This window comes from Emydura macquarii, unplaced genomic scaffold (genome assembly GCF_026122565.2).
Source record: "Emydura macquarii macquarii isolate MOO-44397 ecotype Brisbane River unplaced genomic scaffold, CSIRO-AGI_Emac_v2 contig_2768, whole genome shotgun sequence".
Taxonomy (NCBI): domain Eukaryota; kingdom Metazoa; phylum Chordata; order Testudines; family Chelidae; genus Emydura; species Emydura macquarii.
Window position 1 is genome coordinate 6,468,429 of NW_027132905.1, and position 23,575 is coordinate 6,492,003.

Below are 23,575 nucleotides of genomic sequence, written 5' to 3' on the forward strand. Positions count from 1 at the left end.
ACTTAGTAATATCAAACGTGCAAAATATCTGAACTGTATTAATTTAGATTAAAATCTTTTATTACATTTTACAGATTATAATAACGAAGATGAATTTGGAAGAAAGCTGAGGTTCCTCTTGCAGCAGCTTCCGCCTGTTAATTACAGTTTGTTAAAGTTTCTGTGTAGATTTTTAGCCAACGTAGCATCGCATCATGAAGAAATTTGGTCTGCGAGTTCTTTGGCTGCAGTCTTTGGTCCAGATGTTTTCCAGTAAGTTAATTCTATAAACTCATGCCATCCTTTTTTAAGTGACTCTGTATAATTGCTGTATTATTCTTCGAGTGCTAGTCCCTGTCTGGATTCCAAACGTGGGTATGCATGTGCACCCAGGTTTGGAATCGAGATAGGGACCACACATCTTGAAGAACCTCCTTTTACAGTAAATAACTGTAATTTATTCCAGTTGTATCATTATTCATATTGTCTTATATACTGTATTTATACAAATTATATTTAACGTAGTGTAAAACATACGGGGGGAGTTGCTTAAGTTAGCTGTTATTCTGTATTATACAAACAAAGTTATCAGGAAAATTCCATTCTTTACTTTATAAAGATCTATTTTAATTAATATCATTACATAAACTTGCTTTAATTAACCTAATGTTTGTTGCTTTACCACTCTTTGAAGTGTAAACTATCAAAAACAAAATTGTAATGCCCCTTCTTACAATGCATCCCTTAGACAGAGCTCATGTGGCATGCCACTGAAGTTGGGGCTTAAGCTTGTAGGTCTGTGTATTCAGAATATGAAACAAGAATCAGTGTAACAAATAAAGAACGTGTGTCTAGTCCTTAATCATGAAAGCCATTCACAGGCATTTTTTGAGAATTGGGTGGATTTAGTCTTTAAACTAAAGATAGTTTGGAATCTTTATTAGCATTTACACAGATGTGGAGGATCTGAAAGAGCAAGAAATAGTTAGCAGAATAATGGCGGGACTTTTGGAGAACTACTATGAATTCTTTGAAAATGAAGAGGAAGATTTTTCATCTACTAATGATTTAAGTTCAATAACCGAGCAGGTGAGAATATTTAAGTGGAAGTATTCTATCACTTTTAACTTCTGTTACAGCAGCTGATTTTACTAAAGATGTGTTGGAATAAAACTCACTTTAATGTACTGTTGCATATAGTCTTTTACAGTGCATACTGTTAAAACTTGATCTCAATTCCTTATTTTTTAGTTAAAGTAGCTGTTTGTGAAATTATCTGTTTCACAATTTGTATTTATAGGAGAATGGTGCACCATCGAATTTGAACTAAAATAATACCTCACCCTTACATACAGATGGGTCGTGTTGCGTGGAATGAAAAATATGAAGCATAACTAGCTGTGGAGCAGTGATCCTAAACAGCTGGAGAGCTAATTAGCAAATGGCTTGAGAACCACAACATTCGTGATTATGCTGATAAGTGGGTGGCCTAGTGGATAGGAACGCAGGCCTGGGTTCTATTCCTCTCTCTGCCACTGGCTTGCTAGGTGACTGTGGGCAAATGATTTCTCTTCTATTTGCCTCAGTTTCCCCATTTTAAAAATGAGGATAATGATACCTCCTTTGTAAAGTGCTCTGAAATTGAAGGATGAAAAGCGCTGTATAAGAGCGAAGTGGCGGTATTATTTATTATTGCCCAAACTTGCAAGGCCTTATGCTTTGCTTGATGGTGCTACTGTGTTTGGATGTAACAAGATAAATTTTGAACTTTGCATCTGATCAATTCCAAAAATCTCAGAGAATGTTCTAGGCGTCACTGGGCAGAACCCTACTGATTTTGGTGAAAATTGGAAAAACTGAAACAGGGAAATGGGGGGCACATATTGAGCCCCAGGATCTGATTAGCAGAGCTACCCAGCTTCAGCCACCTTTCTAATTATTGGTTGATGGCAGCTGTTAATATATTTAAGCGTAACAATACCCCTCATCTTAATTTTGCCATCCTCCCAATACAGTTGACACCTTGAAAGAGAGAGAAGACTAAGAAGGGAGAATTGGGGTTCGTGCAGAGCCCCTAGCAAGGGGGGTTAAGAATGGGAAACTCTGGTATGGGGGGGTGGAGGCGGGAGGTGGAACACAGAGCCCCTGTCATAGTAGGCGGAGGACCCTGGTATAGGATGGAAGGGAGAAGTGGAGAATGGGGGTGGAGGGGATAAGGAGATTGCACAGAGACCCTGGCATGAGAGGAGGGGGTGCACTGATTCTCTGAAACGGAGAGAGTATGGGAGCTTGTTGGGGGTGGAGAGGAGGGGAATGGGGAGGGATGCAGGGAGTTACTGATGTGTGCAATGAGCTTGTCCTGCAGAAGCAACAACTTTTGCAATCTCCTTCCCCTTCCCCTCTTGATGTTTACGTTGTTTTTGTGCAGTTTGAATTAACATACTTCCATAGCTATTGGTCTAGGCTGTCTGTCAGACTGAGGAAGATATCCCTGCACTTTGTCTATACTTTATTTACAGTTAGATTGTCTTTGAAAATAAAGGCTAAAACTTTCATTTTAAGAAAGAAAAAGTTAAAATCCATTACCTAATTTTTCAGCTCTTGTTGGATTCTGCAGGAAAGTAACATACCTGCATATTTGCCCAGTCTTTGAGCAACTTATTGAATATGTGCAGATCCACTTGACCTGCAGTCCCAGATATTCCTATGTATTTCATCTGTTCATTTTACCTACAGTGTAATTGGAAAAACTGGCTGCCAGACATGGTTGTGAATGCACATACACTCACATTTTGCCACTGATTTGATAAGTCCTATTAATGTACAGAAGATTGGGATGGTAAAAAAAAAATTATAATCAATATAGTCCCATATAACATTTAATACCCCTATAAAAATTTCTTTTCTACTTAGTTTCCACATAGTAGCTGTTCAAAATAAACTTAAGAAACAAATATCAAACAAGTTTCTAATAAACATTTTCACCTATCATGTGGATATTGAAAAAAATCTGTTTTTGAGAGAGAGTTATGAAAGAATTTTTTGGGGGTGGTGTGGGAAGGGATGACACATGAATTTAGGAAATAAAAAATTAATCACAGAAATAAATATTGGCATTAGTTTGTGGTGTGATTAGGCAAATCTTTTGTTGAACTAGATAAAAATCTAGATGTCTATATTCAATTCAAAAGTAGTAATAGTGTATTTGGATAGAGGTTGACAGCCATTTTTAAAATCTGGGATTGCTGTATCAGTCAAGTGGAAAAAAGCAGAAATTCTTTTAAAGCAGGTTACATATTCAAGTATTAGAAAAGCCAATAAATTAAGATGTTCTAGTCTTAAAAATACAACAAGTTGCACCTGCTGCATGTTTATATTTACACATAGTTGCCAGATTTTAATATGCTCATCTTGTGCATCTGGAAATCAAAAGAAATTGGTTACAGTTCGTTGATAACGTACTAAATCACAAAACAGATTGGACACCAATCTTAGACCTTTATACTGTTGTGCTTGAAACTGGTATTAGAAAGGATGCTCACTACTTTGAAATCCTTAGAATGAAGGTGCTATAGAAGTCCATGCATTTCTAGGATTTTCAAATGCTTTTCAGACATCTAATGAATAAACCTTGAAAAACCATGCAAAATAGGTAAGCATTATCCCATCTCCATTTTAGAGGATGGGAAACTTGGGTGCAGTGTTGCATCACATCTGTGGCAGATAAGGGAATAGATACCAGATCTTCTGACTCCTCATCCTTTTGGTTTACTGCTTTACAGTGCTTCCTTTCAATTTATATTCTAATGATATTTTTAGTGGCTTATTTAGCAGTGGAGATGGTTCTGCATTTGTGCTTTTGAAGGCGTGGTTTGGGCTGCTTCCTTTATAGGGACAGTGTTTTTAACTTTCAAAATGTGAAAAGATGTTTTTCTCTTAAAACTGTTTTATATCCCCAAACACGACGTATTTCCAGATCTGTAAAATTAATATTTGATTTTTAATAACTATCAAAACCATATTAATCTTTCTGTAGTTAAATGATCTCTTGGAGGAGGAGGAAGAGGATGTAAAGCTTGAGCAGACTGAAGAACTTCCAGAAGATAGTACAGAGAAACCTGAGGAAAGGCCGGATGTGGTACATGATATGACAGAGAGCATCTTGGACTCCAGCAGTGTTACAGCATCGACAAGGTAAAGATATGTTTCCCAGAGCATCATCTAAGTTTTATGTTTTTCTGATGACTATTTTAATAATTACATATGATGAATTTTTCTTTACATTTAATTTTGTTGCAGTGTTTATGAAAGGAGACTTGAGATTCTATCAACTTGTAGTGGTGGTAAAACCTGGGGGAATGTGAACTCTTCCTACATTTTCTACAATAATGATTTTGTGAAACTAAAGTTAGACTAAATTCTATAATCCTGCGGAAAGAAGGGAGGGAAATTGTAAATGAGTATTTTGAGAGTGAATGTTTGAAATGCTTGGTAACTAATTAAAAATAATCTGAAAATCGGTAGCTTCAAATTCGTTCTGCCCTGTTTTCTTTTGTTTATTTACAAAGTCTATGTAGAAATATGTGTTAAATTATTTGAAAACCATAGCTATCTGCCTAGTATGTAAGAAATTCCATGTTAACTTTTTGTCCATATGATTGTGGAGAGAAGAGATCACATAAGGAAAACTATTTCGAAGGGTTTGTTATAAACAGCTAAAGTGTTAATGAAAAATAACTTCCGTTACTTTTAAATGAGCACCTGGTGCTTCATGAGGAAATATTGAAAAATGTTCCCTTTTAGAATCACTTATTTCTCTTCCCTTTTTTTGGTAATATAAGGAAAGAAGGGAGATAAATATACAAATTTTTAGAAGTAATTCTGACTCAGTAACATAGCGGGGCCTTTCAAAGTTTCCATGAGCTATTAGCAGCTGGGGATGCTTTACATTGTATATTACAAATTGCAAGTTAAATTTCATTTGATGTGATAGGATTATAGTAAGTAGCAGGTTGTTCTGCCATATAGGAAAACAGTTTAAGAGCAAACTCAGTACTCCCTGTCCTTCGGTTATATAGCCAAACTCTGGACATTCCATCCTTGCTGAACATGCTCGAGCCTCTCACAGCTCATAGTGCGGATCCAACTGAACATGTGCCATCCTCACAAAGCAAATGAGCATGCTTCAGTGTAGGACTACAGGGGCTCACAGGAACTTTTCCTGAAATGGCTGCTCCAGGCTGGGGTGTGGCCTGGTAGTGGAACTGAGAGCAGGGAGCTTACCTTTCCTGTGCCCTCAATGACCCCTACCCAGCTGGCCCCCAGAAAGCTTGGAGGAGGGAGTTGACTGATTTGAATGTAAAAAGGACAAAAGCCAGAACGGGATAGAAGAAAAGGAGTAAATTGAAACAAGGAATCTAGGACTGGAGATGAGGAATAGAGAAAGTGGGACTAGGAACTGGGGGGAAGGGCAGGGGATTGGGAACTATGGGGCGAGGAGGGGACTGGAACTTGGAACCAGTGAGGAAAATGGGGAGAGTGGGAGCCATTTATCTGGGATCGAGGAGACTGAGACTGGGACTTGTTGGACAAGGAGCCTGGGACTGTGGGGAGCCAGCATGGGGGAAGGTGAGAGACGGTTGGGATGTGGAAACTGATTGGCTGAGCAAGGAGTTTGGGATGGGGATAAGAAGCCTGAGAAGTGGATACCAGGACTGGGAAGGCAGGAAGAACGGGACTGGGACAAGGCGCCTGGGGTAGGGAAGAATCACGATTAGCATAGGGATCTATTGGAGGGGATAGGGCAGAAGAGTCTGTGTACTAGAGCACACTACTCCAGAGCCTGGAATAGAACCCAAGATTCTGGAGTCTCAACATTTCTCTGCTATCTGCCAGGGAGTTTCACAGGTATTTACAAGTGTCTCATTTCCTTCTAATGCTGGCCTACGTAGAAGATAGCAACAGTAGTTTGTCATCGGTTACTCCTGTAATTCGAATGGCAGAGGGCTGTGTGGTGGATCTAAACATTTTAACCCTGCTGATGAACCATCTCAGTGTCAATATGATGCTCCATGATGGAATTAGTTTGGGTTTTTTTAAAAAACCTAGGAAATTTTAAACACAAATTATGTTAAAAGAATGCGAAGGTTGCAAAGTCCAAGCACTCAAATGCTAGGAAATGCCAGAATTGAGGTTGCCTTGTGTGTATACATTATGACAGACTTTAATCACATGATCACATACTGTATTTTTTCACAAGACGCTGCCTCAGTTGGATACAGGCTGGATGGTGCTCAATTAATGAGCAGCTATTCAATATTTCATTCTTGTTCAATGTATAGCCCTTGGCCTTATTTACTGCACTCTATTAATACCTTGCTAGGCAGACAGAATTGTTAATTTCCTCATTGGTTTTTATATGGTGCTAATCACTAAAGTAGCCAATGTTTCCCAAACAATTGATAGTCTTCACAAAGCCCCTAGGAGGTGAGTGGGTGGTATTATCATCATTTTATGGATGAGAAGCTGAGACACTGAGAGATTAATGTCAAAAGAATCTGCAGATGCTTAGGACCTGATTTTTTTAGTACTTAGCATCATATAGTACTTCGTGTTCAGAGCACAGCTCCCACGGATTTTACTTGCAGCTCCGAATGCTTAGCTCTTTCTGAAATCAGACTCTAGGCTTTCAGGTTGGGCACCCAGAAAACAAGTAAAACACAATTGGTGGCCATCTGTGTAAAATTTGGTTTAAGTGACTTGCCTCACATGGGATCTATGTGGCAGAGAGAGAATCCCATTCTCCAGAGCAGCATTCAACTGCCTTACCATGAAACTACCCTTCCTCTTCCTGCAATTCCCTTCCTCATTCACTACACATCTTCCAACTTCTACAACAGAGACATGGCTGTTGTCTGTTGGATCTTCCTTAATACACAACCCCATTCATCCCAAGAACAAGTCCATCCACACTGTCTGAGGTGGGGGTCCCGTTGAAAAAGTAGTATGTGATCATGTAATTAAAGATTACGTCATAATGCGTATGCTCCAGGGTTCCAACTAAGGTTTCACAGGCAACCTTAATTCTGGCTTTTCCACTTGCGTGCTTGACTTTGCAACCTTAACAGTCTTTTAATGTAGTTTTTTGTGTGTAATTTAAATACATTCTTATGTCCTGATGGTATGTTATGAATGCATGTATTGCATGATACGTGGTGTAATATCATTTCATATATTTAGTATATGTACAAAAAGAAAACTGTGCAGTAGTATTTGTCAAGGGCAGGGGTTCCCAAACTTTTTTGCTGGGACCCCCTTTGAAAATATTCCAGGTTGTGACAAGCCCCTCCCCCCCCCCCATGTCATGTCACCCTTATTGGCACGTGCAGGGCCTGACAGCTCGAGACCCCCCCACCATAATAACCCTACAACCCCCTGAGGAATCATGACCCCCAGTTTGAGAACCCTTGTTCAAGGGGAACTGTTGAACTTCTATATGTTTGTTTTTATTATTAGGAGAGAGAGAAGTGGTCTTACAGTTAAAGCATGGGGTTGAGTTAATGGACCTGAGCCTTGTCGTTACAGAAAATTGCTGTATCCCCTTTGGCCAAGTCACTTAATCCTTCTGTGGCACAGTTTGCTCAAGTGTAAAATGGAGAAAACACTTCTCTATTGTCTCCCACTCCTGGCTCTTCATCCAGTCTGTTTCTCTTTACATCACTGGCCTCCAGTCATGCCGCTTGCACTCATTCTTCATCCCCATTGGCTCTTTCTTCCCTGGGCTCCTCATCCAATCTCAGTGTCTCCTGCTCCTTTCCCAGTTCCTTGTCTTAGTCTCTTTGGCCAGCCAGTCCTAATTGTTCCCCTGCACCCGGCTTTTTGTCAGATCTATCTCCTCTATCTTTTCTCCCCCTGCTCCACTGGTTCTCTCTCCCAGTCTCCTTTTTCATCCTGTCCCAGTCCCCCCCTCCACCTCCTGGTGCCTAGTGTTCTACCCCTCACCTAGCTCCCCATCTCCTCTCCCAGCCACTTGCAGTCTTCCCAGCCACCTCAACTTCTAGTCCTATCCCATCCCCCTTTGCAGGTCCAGCTCTTGTCTCCTCTGGATTTGAATCAGGCAATTTCCTCTTCGGTGCTGGAGGGGGTCTTTGAGAACATAGGAGAGATGGGCTCTGCTGACAGTTCAGATGCCAGGACCAAGAACCCAACAGCCCACAGCAGCTCAGAGCTGCAATTGCAGGGAAATTACTGCTCAACCCCAGACTGGAGCATGTCCCGCATAGACAGAATCTTGGGAGATTTAAGCTGTTAAGCTCTAGCCTTGTCTATTGTGCATGTATGAATTGCAATTTTTCAAAGATTTAGGACGTGCCCAAATTAGGTCAGATTTTCATGGAAATGGGCAAAAGGCACATTCCTGATACAAAGGCCATCCCCTGCCAAATTTCAGGTCCCTGCTCCAGATCATGGGGGCACAAGAGATTGGTTTTGGTTTTTCTCATCAAAGAAAAGGTCACCAGAATTCTAACATGGGCAAAAAACATATTTTTCCACAGCCTCATTCTTGGAAAGAGGTGAACCATTTTAGCTGAAAATTTCCAAAATAATTCAGCCTGTAGCAGACACCTGGAATAGAAAATTACAGCTCAAATGGTTAAAGTTGGTCAAAGTTTTATAAGCAACTGAAAACGTGTCCTTGTACTGGGAAATGTAAGAAAACCTTCATAGGCAGTGCTACCAGTTTTGTTTGTAATAAATATGCCAAACCAGCTAGTGGCTACTTGGTCAAAAATGCAAGTAACAAATGTATCACTTCCCAGCCCCTTTCTTCTTGCCTGCTGTGTAGTACTTGCATTATAGCTACATAAACACTGATATACAGTGGGTTTCTTCCTTTTTTGAGGATCAAAAACATTCTTTGTGTGTGTATTTAAAGAGTTAGTATTTGTCTTAGTTATTTTGAGTTTTTTTCGTTAGTGTCGTATCAGGTTTTTCAGAGGGAAAAACTTGTGTTAAAACATGATGGGTTTATACAAAGTATTGTAAACTTCTGAATGGGAGTTTTTGTTAGCTTTTTGGGAACCAAATATCAAAGACTGAAAATCACAGCTCAACATTTTGCCGTGTGACATATCTGCAAAATCCCTTTAAGAGGGAAGGGAGGCTGAAGATGTATGTTCATCAGGTTAAGGTTTGGCTATCTTTATATAAAGTAATGAGGCACCTACATTAGACTCCATTAATTGGAAATTCATTTTAATAATTTTGAATATAACATGCTATAATTAAATTCATGTTGTGCACTGTTTTCCTCCTCTTACTCCTTTTGATTATTTTCTTTTGAATGTATGGCCTTAATGCCATTTCTAGTGTTAATTTGGTTGGCCTTTCTGTGTGTTTGTTATTTGAAAACGTGGACAGCCATCACTAATATGGCCTGATTTAGTGACTGTTTGAAAATGGTTTCTAGATTAAACATTTAAATGATCTTTGATTAATAACCCATATTAACCAATCAGAGGAACACTTGTTGTATATTAGTTGATGCTACGTATTTAGAAGCATCGTTCTATAGTCTTTCTAATGCATCATCAGAAGCCTATCACCATGGCACTTCAATTCATCTGCTCTGTCATTGCCGACTTTCATGTACTGTTTGCTAACTCACTTTTGCAAACTAATTTTAAAGAGATCCTACTGAAATCATCACTTAAAATCCTTATCTATTAAAACATGCAGAATTTTCAACAGTTTTAATTTCTGAACAATTATCAGTTCATTCTTAAATGTTCTAGGTTCATTCTGTTTTTACTGCTATAAAACTATTTTTTGTATTCTGTGGGGTTGTCACGGTGAGATGCATGAAAAATTAAGGATAGTAAATTCTAGAACATCTGTTCTCTGCATAAAATTCAGAAAAGTAACTCCTCTTACTTATAAATGTGGTATGTATTACATTAGATACTTTTAATAAAGCAATTTAATATTGCTCTTGGCTGATGAGGAGTAGGGCAGATTGAACAAGTATGTTCTGTCTTGCTTTGCTACTTATACTGTTACTGACCAAATTTAAAAAAAAATCGAATTGCTAGAAAATGGATTATAATATTCAGGTCAAGATCTGTTACTTAAGCAACATACAAGAGCCCATGTTTCACACGCAGAATAAGTAGTATGAAGTACACACTAGGAAAGCTTTAAAGTGTTGATTGGGCAGCATATTGTCAGTAGTGACCTCATGTTGCAGTCTATTTCTATTTAGACTGCAGGGTTTAGTGCAGCACTCCAGAAGTACCGTCTGACAAGCAGCCATTGAAATCGAGCAAGCAGTATGCATAGTCAACAGCCAACATCATACTTAATTGTTTTTCAACTGAAGTATTTTTACATGAAGTGCTCATTTGGGATAGCAAAAATAATCAGAATGGCCTGCAAAGTTCTGCTGCACAGGTAAATAATTAAAAGCTCGTTTGGTGTGATTGAAAATAACAGACTTCTTTAAGCTAGAAGTGTTTTATAAAGACTAAATATTCACTCTGGGGAGGTTTATAAAACAATATGAAACAATGTTGTTGTGTAAGAACATAATGAACTATGAAAACATAAATGCAATCAGTAAAAAGCATTAAGAAAAATTCTGAAATGTTGTTTTCTAGTTAGTGTGTTTTTGTATGTCAGTTCTCTTTTTACCAGGGCTATTAGTGAACAGGAGAAGAGGGACAGTATCCCTTATTAGGTGTTTGTTAGTTGCCAGAATATGGTAGCGCGCTCAAACCTAAAGATATGTTTACCTTTGTGTTTTTTTTGCTGTGTCATTCTGCATTAAGACTGTATACACGCCATGATGTAGTTTACAACACGTGAAAATTCTTGAACTGTGGCAGCAGGTTCTGAAGTGTAATATATTTTGAGCTAAGATTGATACACTTTTCAAAAAGTGTTAACTTGCTAAACTGATTAGAGTTGGGGCCATAAGAGATTCCTTAAACAATCAGAGGATTCTGCAGGCATTGGAATAGTGCTGATTTATGCACATCTTTCGCTGAATACCACCTAGATGTGTATTAATCCTAGATGTGTATTAAGAGCACAACTGAAAGACATGAAGTGGTCTGTGTTGGAGGGCATGAAGATTGCCCATTACAGCTGGAAGGTTTGGTGGTCTAAGCATCCTTTCTAAAATAATTTGGACTCTTTGGAACCCTTGTTTGAATCCCAAAAATGTTGACACAGGCTTCTCTGATTGGAAGGTGGACAGACAAAAATCTGTATGAAACTCTGTGTGAACATTAAATATCCCAAGTCATCACAGTTTCATAAGATGGTGCTTGCACTAGAGCCCTTGACTAAAATTTTCCTTGCTCCCCTCCTCCCACTAGTGTTTTGTAGTGTGCTGTGCTATGATTATCTCCCTAGCTGCTACCTACCATCCTGTATTTTAATGGTGAGCGGATTTGCATATTATTTGTAAGATATTTCAAGAAGCATGGAATATAATAAAAGATTTATTAACATCTTTTACAAGAGCTGTTTACTAATTAAATCTATTCTTGTAAAATAATTTTTGAAAAAATTCTGTAGTGATTGTCAAAATACGTTAATTGTACTTCTCATCATTCCCACCCCTGAAATTGTTGCTTATCTTCCTCTCCAACCTCATTTTTGTCATGGGTCTTAATTTCTCCCCATTATGTTATCCTGTTCTTTCGCTGACTGCATGTCAATTTTGCTTTGTATTCCAAATGTTTTACTTAAATGTGGTCAAAATAAAAACTCAAACATTTTGTGTGGGTGGTAGGGTTGAGTTGAATCTTTGTTACCCCTGCATAACTTCACTCAAAAATAAATTCAAACTAGCCTCTTTCATCCCAAAAACATTGGGAAGAAATTAACGTTTGGAGGCGTGGGTATATGACTTGATTCTGCATCTCTGAAATCCATGGATGCAAGATCAAGCCTGTAAAGCAGGTGTGTGTTAATTTTTCTGAGCTTAACAGGAGTATCTGTCTAAAATAGTACCTCAGAACCACCAGTGTTCTCTAAGCACACTGGGAATGGATTTGTTCTTCCTTTCACTAAAAAATATATGCTAAACTGGCCACAAAATTAATTTTTAAATTAATAAAAATGAACAAACCAACTCCTTCCCCAGCACCAGCTTTGTTTACATTCCCATTTTTGCACAGTGCTAGCTAATTATTGAAGTGCTATATTTACACACAGATAGTATACATATACAGTTCGTGTCACTCTCAGCTAGAACCATCCTCATTTAAGACCAAAAACATCCTAAAAAAAAAAATTCTGTATTTTTTTCCCCCCCTCCTTCTGTCAGACAACCTTTGGTAGAGAGTCCTTTGCTGCATATAATCCTGTTTTCCACCACATCCTGTTCAGGGAAGGAAAGAAAGGAAGCCTTTACTTGTTCAGATAGTTAATCCAAACTACCTGCTAACCTATGTGACCGTAGGTATTTATGCTAGCTAGTAAAACACTTACCTTATGATTAACCAGCAGCAACACATCTGAGCTGGGCACTCCGTGACGTATTCAGCCTGCAGTAATGTCAATAGGGAGAGGTCTGGGCTAAGAGTGACACTGGTCCTACATAATGCTAACCAGTGCTGGTGTTATTTCAATTGAATCCTCTGAATATAAAGGCAAGGAGCAGTACGGATGTTTCCACTAACACATTAGGGTTTCCACTGTACATCTGGGTTGTATTGGGAAGCAGATCTAAAAATCTTTTCTAATTGCTAGTTAATTTTTTTTAACATGGTGAAGATAGCTACTGGAATGGTTTTTCTCTATGGTGTGTGTTAGCATTTCTTATCTTGTTTGTGTATGTGATAACAGCCTTATTACTTAACAGGAGAAAGGCAGAATAAGGCCGTGACTCTCATTGTCATTTACAGTAGAACTTGGTTTTGTTTCAGTTCACTACAAGCATATTTATGTAAGTCAGTCTAAAAACTTGTTTTGGAGCAATCATTTTATTTGTGATAGTATGCAGAAATTCAAGCTTCATAATTTAGAATTTGTGAAAGAAAAAATGTTTGTGTTTGATTGACTAGGGTTCCTTGCTCAGAGATTTAGTGTACTTCTGAATTAAAAAATGCTCATAATAATACTTTGAAATCTTTGAATAAAAAGCACCAAAATGCAAAGTGCTTTATAACAGGCAACTAAAGGGCATGTCTTCACTACAGACGTAAGTCGACCTAACATAGGTAGACTTACAGCCACCAAATTACTGTGGTGGTTCATGTCCACATTGCCCTCCTTCTGGTGGTGCGTGTCCTCATCAGGAGCATTTCCACTGACTTAAATGGGGCAGTGTGGGAGGGTTCTCTGCACATAGCTCCCTCCTGGAAGCCCAGCTGTCCTTGGGCTCTCTGCTCCCCACTGGGAGCCCGGCTATTGTCACCTCCCGCCCAGCTCTCCATGGGGAGCTGGGCTGCACCAAGGCTCCTGGTTCCCCGCAGGAAGCATTGGTGCAGCCCAGGGTTCCTGTTTCTGCTGTGGTTCTTGAAAATTGCACAGCTGTGCCAGCTGCCTGTTGGAGCTGGGAAATTGACAAGGAAGCTTGGGCTGGTAGAGGGGCACCAGCTAGAGCCCAGCTGTCTCCTAGCTTCCTGCTGGAAGCCCGGCTGCTTGGAGGCTGCCGGTTCTCCTCAGGTGCTGCCCAGGCTCTCTGCTTCCACTCAGTTTTGCCAATTTCTCCAGCAGGGAGCTGTGAAATCCATAAGAATGACTGACAGCCAACAGCTGATGTAAGTAACCTGCAGTGTCTACACAGACACTGCATTACCCTAACTACACTGTCATAAGCCCTACGCCTCTCATGGAGGTGGTGGTGTTTATCGGTGTAGTAGGGCACTTACACTGGTGGCACCAAGGCTGTAATGTTTACACTGACATAATTAGGACGTAAGCTGCCTTACATCGACCTAACTCTGTAATGTAGACCAAAGCCTCAAAAACCCTGTGAGGTAAGTGTTTGCACTTAAATGGCAGCTATTCCTGGGGTGAACTGCAGCATTTTTCCTCAGTGCACAATAAAACTATGCAATAGTTTAATAGAGAATGAAGAATACCTTATTGAATTGGAACAGTAGAGGGAAGCAAGGTAGGCAGAATGATTTGGAATTGCTGTGGGCTCTGAGGTTAACATCTATGCTATGTGAAGTGTCACACAGTCTTTCAAGAACAAGTGATTAGTACCTCTCATGTGAAAGACTGCACCTACAGCAGCTCAGTGCTCCCTAAAGTGGTTGGGGAATTGCTTCGTCAATTACTTATAACTACAAAATTGCTGCTGCTACAACTCTCTGTAAAATGTAGTGTTTCTTAAGATCTCTTCTATCCAAATATTGATCCAGCTTGACCCTTCTTCTCTTGAGGTTGGGTCCATGGCACATAGCAACATTGTTGCTGGCCAATGTGTTTACTGCTTGTCTGTGTGTTTCATTGAGCTGATGCAATTTTTTAGTGTTCTCAGAGCTCCCTTTTGTCTTCCAGAATATAAGTGTAGTATTGAAAGTCTTAGTGAAGATAACCTATTTCTTCTTCATTACAGTGCTCATCTCTCTCCCATAAGCATCTTGCCAGCCTCTGCAGAGTAAGTTTAACTAATATATAAAATTTGTGTATCCCAGTATTTTGCTTTTACCAGTCTGTCGTAGTTAGCATGCCTGCTTTCAAGACAGATAAATCAAATACATGTGACCAAAATAGTTCTACACCAGATTTTTAGTACTGAATATATGCTTTATGAAATGTAATACAGTGTTTAGAAGTAAAAGAAGCTCATTGTATTTATGCATACTGTACTCAACTGGCCATGGAACCACAGGTTTTTGTGGTATGGCAGTACCTGTGTTCCTAAATATCTTGTTTGTATTTTTTTTTCACTTTCTTTGGATGGGTACTTTGGTGCAACTCCAAATTTGTCATTAAGTTCTTGAATTCACACCAGTAGTTTTAAAGTTTGTTCTAAATGGTAATGTGAGGCCATGCTCAGCTGGGTTGCAAATATAATTGCAGAGGAAAAGTAAACACAAATCGTTCCAGAATAGACAGGTGTGAAGCAGTCTAGGAGAAACTATTGTGACTTCCACTGGGGGCCCTTCTATAGAAGTTTGCATGTTATCTTCTGCTAGTTGGCAAAGACTTGCTGCCATAACTGTATTAAAATACACTGTTTTGTTACTTTCCCTCTTTCTGCCTTGTTTGTCTCATCCACTTGTTATGTCTTACCTTTTTTACATTATAAGCCCTTTCGGCTGGGATTGTCATAAACTGTGTTTATACAGTGCCTGGCCCTATGAGGTCCTGATCTGTTTGAGGCATCTAGGCCCCTACCATACTGTAAATATAATAAATTATATAAATTTCTTGCTTATCATTTTGTATGTAACTAAAATCCTATAAAGTAAGCAAATGACTCCAGTTAATGTTGTGATTGTATTTGAGAGATTAGCTAGACTTTTGTTTTGTCTTGTCTTGATGTATTGGGGAGCATAGATTTACATGTCTCTAAAGAGTCTGATTTTTCTACTTTTCTGCCCACAGAAATCCATTGATGCCAAGAAAAATAAAAATGTTTTTAACCTAATTCTTTGTCTTTTATTTGTTAGCATTTTAGAAAGAACAATTAGAGCAGCAGTGGAGCAGCACCTTTTCGATCTGCAGAGCAGCATAGATGATGATCTTAAGAATTTACAGCAACGGAGATTGGTCTGTAACAATGAAGAAAAAAATATTAATAGAGATGAGGAAGGATCTAACAACCAGTAAGAATTTTTATCTCTATAATGCATTGCTTAGCAACATATTTGAATTCAGACTTGATAAAAAGCCCCAATTGAAGTTTTGTATGTTTATAAACTTGAATTTGCCTTGAATTTTAAATTAACTCAAATTCCATTTGTTGCTGTTTTTTGCTCTAAAAGTAAGTATTTTAATAAATTTCCCCTTGCAAGTTTTGTACTGAAGTGAGAGGCATCCAGAGGTATGATGCACAAAAGTCAATCAATGGGGAGACAGGTATTTCTAAACTTTTTTTTTCTGCGCTAAATGTAGCAATGACAAAGCATAATTGACACCTGGACCCTGAGCCATAGGTTTTTTTTGTTCTAATGATTGACTGGGCATAAAGCCTAAATTGCTCTTTCACCCCTAACTTTGGTCCCTTCTGGCAGAAGTCTCTCCAGATTCCAGGAGAGGTGGTGGGCAAGGCAAGGTGTAGAAGCTTGCATTTCTGTCCACACTCTTAATCAAGAACCTTTCATGACCACTAAATTACTTAAAGCTCAAATATACACGCATACACCCTAGCTAAAATTATTTTTGACCAAATTACTATAAAACAGTTTTAAAGAATCACAACCTGCAGAGAGACATGGGGCTGGAGATGATGATAATCACAGTTTCAGGGTAACTGCCCCAGTATTCCCAGTGAGGCACACCAAGGGCACCCACTTTAGGCTCCCAGCCGTCACCTCCTTTTGGTGAAGACCCATGTCTTACTGCCCCCTGGCCAGGGTTTTAAGACTGCAAAGCTCCCTGGATTGCACTGTGATATCCACAGCAAACCAGACTGCTTAAACAGGCCAGTACCTGCACTTTCATTTCTCTCTGAAGTCTATGACCGGTGTATTGCCTGCCCTGATAAGCTACCATACAGCTTCTTCTAAGTAAGCACATTTTTTCTTAATATGTTTTTCCTCTGTAATGCTTTTACCTTAAAACAACAAAATAACCTACACACATGCTAAAAAGCTTACCAGAGGTCATGTCTTATGGGGCTGAATAAGTCAAATCCTTCCAACCCTTCTGCAAGCATTGGGGGCCCCCCTGTTGGACAGAAGGTCCTATCCATTTGCTGGATGAAAAGGAAGGCCTTGAGTCATAGATTCATGATTTTATGATCAGTAAAACTGTGTAATTGCCTGAAAGTCCTTCTGTTCACAAGCTTCTCCTCTTTGATACAGTGTGAGCATTTTAGCGGATGGCCAGGCTTGCATCACAGGGGTGCGGGCTCCCTTGTTTATCTTAAACTTGAAACTGATAGACTTTTTTGGCACTGGTGCTGCATTTCAACACTTGTATTCATCCTAGCCACTGAGGATTAATAGACACCCTGTGATAACATTCCTTCTAGAGGCATCCTGAGCCCTTTAAACACTGCAGCCAGTGGATTATTTACACTATATGTACAAGACCAAAACACAAAGGAAACATGAAAAATAAAAGTTTGATTCAGAGACCATATTATTGAGAACTTAGAATACTGGCAGAAAGCTAAATTTAAAAAGGAAGAGAATAGTTACTTGTTAAACTCTCAACCCATCTTGTTGAACATCTCATATAGGGAGAGTGCTTGTTAAAAGCTGTTTGAAGCTGCTCAGCAGGTTGGTATGTTGGAATAAGCCCCTGGAGGCAGAGGGGTAAAAAGAGGGAAGGCAAGGCAACCAAAGATTCATGATATATTTTTATCACATAGTTCTCTAATTAGTCACATGGATACTGCCTCTACGTATGCAGTATATGTGAGGTAAATAATAATGAATTGTGTCTCTCCAAAAATTTGGGAGCGATTCACAATTCTGTATTAATTCTCCACAATTTATTAGAAGAGTATATCTGAATATGTAAAATATTTTGCACACAGCTCTAGTAAATAGAGGGAAGGTAAGAAGAATTTTTTTTTGGAGGCAGCCTTTTAAAAAAGACTTTACCCAGTCTGCTTGCATCTACCAGTTTAGTTTTGCAACCTACCCCTCCATTTTTGTGCATGGTAAACTTAATGGGTGTAGTCCTGAGGTAATTAACAATTGTTTTAATAATGTTCTCGAGTGGACAGTTAATCATCCTTGTTCTGTTTGTGAGACTTTAAAAAACAAAACAAAACAAAAAAAACCATCAAAATGCCATGCCTGGTTCTAACAAGTTGGAACAAATTTGCTAGAAATGGAATAAACAGCTAATCTCCTAAATGGTGAACATAAAGGTCTCAAAAACCAACTGAGTAAAAGGTTTCATCTGGTGGTATATTTTAATCTATGGTATGTGTTAGTTAGTTTAATCCAATTCTTATATCATAAACCAAAATCTGATATCTAAGAAATGAATGCATCATTTGGCCCACCCTGTTGGTGTTCATTGAAATTTTCCTACTGCATATTAATATAGTACTATTTGAAACTGAAACATTAACATGCACTAGGGAACTTTTAGTGCATACCAGTGGTGTCCACACAGGTCAGTTAGTGCACAACATGCTAATGTGCACTAGAATTTAAACCCCTCTGGTGTGAACTAATGCACTGTGTATGCCAGCCCTTAGTTATTTGACCTTCAGTGGCGCCATTATTCATTAGGACACATGGCAGCAGGTAGTAAATGTATGGCTGGCCTCAGTGCTTAAAGTGAAAAATGCTTGCCAGTATCTTGATTACTACTATGAATCTCACCATTAATAATTGGAAGGATACTTCTTTCATTATCCAACCTAAAATGATTGATTACATTTAAACCAGTTAATGGCTAAATGGTCAAGATTCTTGTGTAAGATTCTTCTTACAGAAGAAACATCTATGCCATTTGTGTATACTACTTAATGATCATTAGAATATCAACTGATTATAAAATACGTATATATCTATGAAATAAATACTATTCCAACAAATTTTGTTTTTCCTTGTTCTAAGTAGTTTTATTCAAATAGCTCCAAATGTAATAGCCTTTGTCATGTTACCTAACACTACAGGTGGTCGTGCCAGTAGTTTTGTGTTTCAGGGTAGTTCTGTTGCAGATAACCTGCAATGTTCAGATTTCTTTAAGATTTCAGGATTTCTGTATAAAAATAACTTTCAATAAATCTTTTGAACATGTGAAGCTATGAAATAGGCTGTTGTAAGCTCTTCTGAGCTGCTTGTTTCTGTCTCTTTTAGGGATGATGTTACTAAAGATAATGATATTAATAGCAGTGAGAATACTAGAGACTGCTTTGAAACATTGGCTTGCACTGATTTAGACAGTGGAGTTATACAGCCTGATTCTGTGTATGAAAAAGAAGAAAATGATCAGGTAAGAGGAGCAGGAGGCATGCTTTCTATATATTGGAGCATTATGATCTTTTGATTAGAGCACAAGAATTGGATTGCAGACCTGGGTTCTACTTATGGATCTGATATTGTTTTGCTTTGCTGTATTGCCTTGGGTAAAGACACTTGCCTCTTCTGCCAAGCTCAATCTCTTTTTAAAGTATATATGTGTAGGTCTGATCACATTTTATTTGTTTGTTTGCATCTCGAGGGGTTCTTGATTCACCATTTCTTTTTTCTTCCTTTTGACAGATAGCAGGCCCATCTCTTGCTCATGGGGTTTGTGCATCAACAGGGCTAGGGCGAGCTGGAGTAGCACCTGGGTTAGCAAAAGTTTCTGAAGAAGATGCACCTTCCTCAAAAGAAACAGCCCTAGGGGAATTAGGGGGAAGGCTATGGAGAAATTGTTTGGGGTTTTTTTTGCTTGTTTTGGGAGGGCCCTGTAGGTGAGCCCATTGGGTCAACTACAGTGACCCAATCCTAAGTGTTAGATAGCAGTAGGAGTTGTGCAGAGGTTGAAACACTGCAGCAGTGTCTGGCAGGCCTTTGGTATGGTTTTGCTGGGAAAGTGGAGTTTGTATCTGGCCTCTTGAGCTCTCCTACCCCAACGTCATCCACACTGTACCAAATTTTTTCCCAGCCCTCCCCCACACTTCCCACAGACCTTTGTGGTGGGGACATGTATCCCTTCCTTTTCTCCCCAACACTCCTCTGCAGTCTCTTTGAAGTAGCTTCTGCTTCTTCTCAGTCAATCTTTTGCCCCAGGTGCTGCTGCTGTCATGGCTGGTTCCATCTTTGCTGATGTATGAACGTGGCTGTGCAGAGGGTGAGCATTCTACCTGTGAAGAGGAGGGAAAAGGAAAGTCAGTTGGGGTCCATAAAAAGGCCCAGAGCCTAACATAAAAATAAAATTAATACCTTCTGTTAAAAAGACCAAGATTGACAGTTTGCTCACGCTAGAGGGGAAAAGCCCACACTTCAGTAGGTGTTTGGACAATGCTTTTGGATGCTCTGATAGCATAAATATAATTAAAAAAAAAAAAGTTCCTAAGTATTATTTTATTCCTACTACTGTTGTGCTCAAAAACATTACAGCAGTTAAAGTATCTGCATGCTTTGAAAGTTTAGAAAGTCATTTAAAAATTATTTTTCAAAAATAAAACGAGTTGCAGACATCAGCTGGCAATAGACTAAAATTTGGTTTTGCTGCTGTGTGTTACACTTGAATTAATCACCCAAAAGCAACACCGTATAAAATTGAATAGATGCATGGTACTGTGGAAAAGGTTCTAAAGAATTATTTGTTGCTTTTATATACTACCCCATTTTGATTTATGAGCTGCAAATTAAATCTCTAGTTACGCACATGCATAGCCATGGATCAAGGATGGTCAGGTGTATGACCTGAAATTCCCAAACTCATAATCCTTAACCTTACCAGCTGTTTTGTTTCCAGTGGAACATAGGTCCCCTGTCCTTTGTATCCCTATGAGATCAAACAGTGTTATTAAAAGAGATGCACTGATAAAAAAAACAAAACAGCTGACTGTGCTGTGCAGAGCATAGCCTTGGCACTTGGGATTCAATATTGTGCTTGTGCAGGCTGTACAAATGATAAACACTTCTGAAGCAAAAGCACTACCATCTGACAGTGGTTGGATTGGTGGTAAACAGAGTACTGTTTATTATGCAAAAATATGCTAACTTTAGTTCATCCAACCCTTTCCACTGTGGGATTCCTCCACCTATTGCCATGTAAACCTAGATTATAAACTGGACAAAGACTCTTACTACATGTTCGCATAAATGTTAGCATAATGAAACTGACTCTTGATTGGAATCCCTCAGCACTATGGTAGTATAAACTACTAATAATGTAATCAAATATCTAAATGTATTCTTCATCTAAACATCCTGTTCTCTTCTTAAGGAACAAAACTGCTGCTGTTCAATTACTTTTCTCTTAAGTCACCCAAGGAACTGATTTTATTTGTGATGACTTATGAAACAATGCCCCATAATTTTTCTTTCTTTGTATCCCACTGTAGCGATAGCACAGTTTTCCTTTTTTTATATTATTTTTTGGATAACTAAAACTTCTGAACATACTGATTCTCCAGTTTCTTTCCTTAAATTTTAATACTAAATCTCAGTTTTTAATGAACTGTTGTCCACTGGAGTATAACTAAAACACACAAAATTAGATTTTAAAATTAGCCAGATGGAAAACTTGAACTTGTTGTCTTCTATCTTTCTTAAACAGATTAATTCCCCCCCTCCTCTACCTGCCAGCAGCTTTTTATATTCAGAATCATTTATGGTTTAAAGTAGCTGAGGAGGGTTTTTCCTGATACTGACTCTGTTTTAACACTTTGATTTTGTTGGTAAAATGCAGGCTGAGCTTTATTAAATCTAGTTTTTCAAATTAATAAAATATCAAAAATCACTTTTAATGCCAGAAATCTTAGCTAGACTGCTAAAAAGTAATTTTATGCTGATACCATCAGAAGGCTCTTTCATGCTGATGAGGTCCAGACCATCAAATAAGACTTTCTAGAGACCAGAGTATTTGCAATACCTTAATGGAATATTGCGAGTTGTGACCCCAGACCTGAAAAGACTTGCACACATGCTTAATTTATGCATAAATTTAAGCCTGGGTGTAATCTTTGCAGGATGGGGGAGGGGTCTTAAATTATGTTCAAAAGCTACATGTTGTAAAATTAATATTTTTATATAATGAAGATCAATAAAGATGTGTCCACAATTTAAAAAACTTAATTTCAATGCAAACTTTGTACTTCAAATAGGTCAGTGTGACTTCTGCTGTAGGAGCATATGTGCTTCATGTACGTGAAACCAATTTTTTTTCACTGGCAGTGTCCATTGGGACCACACATGCACCTTCAGCTTCCTTGTGTTCTTGCATTAGAGCATAAAAGGCGGGACAACTGTGACGCTCCTTCAGTTACCTCTTGCCATCTGTGCTAGTGAGACAGAACCTAGCAATGTCCTACCTGCTAGTGCTTTCTTGTCAAAAACTTCATGGGTTGGAATTTCCCAAGCATCAAAGAGTCACTCAGAGAGAGAGAGAGGTCTCCCTCCCCAATGGCATCATTGGCTCGGCCACTGATGCTTGACTACCAGGGTTCAGAAGCACAAGCACAACAACACCTGTCCTGTCCCTCCCCGAAGATTTATCCTCCTCATCTCCTGACAGTCACCGCAATCCAGATACCCACAAGGGGTGATTGTAAGGTGTTCCAAGAGCTCCTGGTATGGATCACAGACGCTTTGGAGATCAAGACATCAGTTGTCTCCAAGAAGTCTCATAAATTGACAAACCATCCCCAGGATCAGCCATCATCACCCTTCCCATAAATGAAGGAATCTATGGTCCCTAGAAATATATAAACTTCCGATATATCACAAACGGTGCTGCCCTCAACAAAAACCATCAGCAAAGACAGTGAGTGGATGAAGTCATAATATAGACAGTCAGATTACCAGTCTTAAAAGCAGCTGAGATATGGTAGAGCACATTCAACCTTCCTCAACTCAGGCCACACGCACATCATCCACATGGCAGCAAATTTGATGGTTTATTCAAGACCTGCACCATGACCAGTCCAGTGAGCAGCACTTCTTTTAGAAGATATCTCGTCTCTTTCCACCAGGTGTGGTTAGATGTCATCACTGACCACTGTGCCATCCAATTCCTCTTCTTACTCTTTTCCCACTGCCTTCCCCATCCCTGTTGAGGGACCATTTTCATGACAGCCTTTTAAAAATGGAGATGGTCTTAGTACTTTGTAGGAGCCATGGGACCATGTACCTCAAAAATACAGGAAAAAAAGAGTCTTCTACTCTTGGTATTTCCTTATTCTGAAGAAGAAAGGGGGTCTTCATCCTATCCTAGACCTGCGACTCAATAAATATACTCTGAATCTGAGGTGGCCTATGTAATGGCTGCCTCCATTGCTCCAAATTCAAGACTGGTTTTGTGGCTCTCAGTTTGCAGGATATGTACTCCCATGTTACCATCCATCTGGCCCAGAGGAAGTACCTCAAATTTGCAAGGGGGCCCAACAACTGCAATACAGGGTTCTATCCACAGCATTGAGAGTATTCAGCAAATGCCTGACAGGAATTTATTTAAGGAAACTGGGCCTCATGTCTACCCATACCTGGATGACTGACTGATCGGGGCAAGCCGCAGGAGGATACAGCCCTAGATCAAGTAGTCTTCCTGTTCTGTCAGTTAGGGCTCCCGGTGAGCTATGAGCAATAGTTTTTGAAAACATACATAGAATTCATGGTTAGCATGAGTACACCTGCCAGAAGACAGGTTCGGGTCCCTTAGTCACCTGTATGTGACTGTCCATGATGGTTTGCATGTGGTCGCTAGGACACTTGCTGGTGTGCATCTGCATGACACTGCTTGCCTGACTTTGCCTGTGACTGTTACAGCTGGTTAAGGACAGGGT

The 23,575-nt window shown here is 39.2% G+C and overlaps 1 protein-coding gene across 4 annotated transcripts in view; it reads left to right on the forward strand.

Annotated features, from left to right (window-relative positions):
* FAM13B (family with sequence similarity 13 member B) overlaps positions 1-23,575 on the forward strand; it is a 71,032-nt gene that overhangs the window by 21,479 nt on the left and 25,978 nt on the right. For all 4 annotated transcript variants that reach the window (XM_067567260.1, XM_067567263.1, XM_067567261.1 and 1 more), the window contains exons 5-10: positions 75-252; positions 924-1,068; positions 4,016-4,173; positions 14,558-14,599; positions 15,618-15,773; positions 18,936-19,071. In XM_067567260.1, coding sequence (XP_067423361.1) covers positions 75-252; positions 924-1,068; positions 4,016-4,173; positions 14,558-14,599; positions 15,618-15,773; positions 18,936-19,071 — 815 coding nt within the window. The remainder of the gene's footprint in view (positions 1-74; positions 253-923; positions 1,069-4,015; positions 4,174-14,557; positions 14,600-15,617; positions 15,774-18,935; positions 19,072-23,575) is intronic.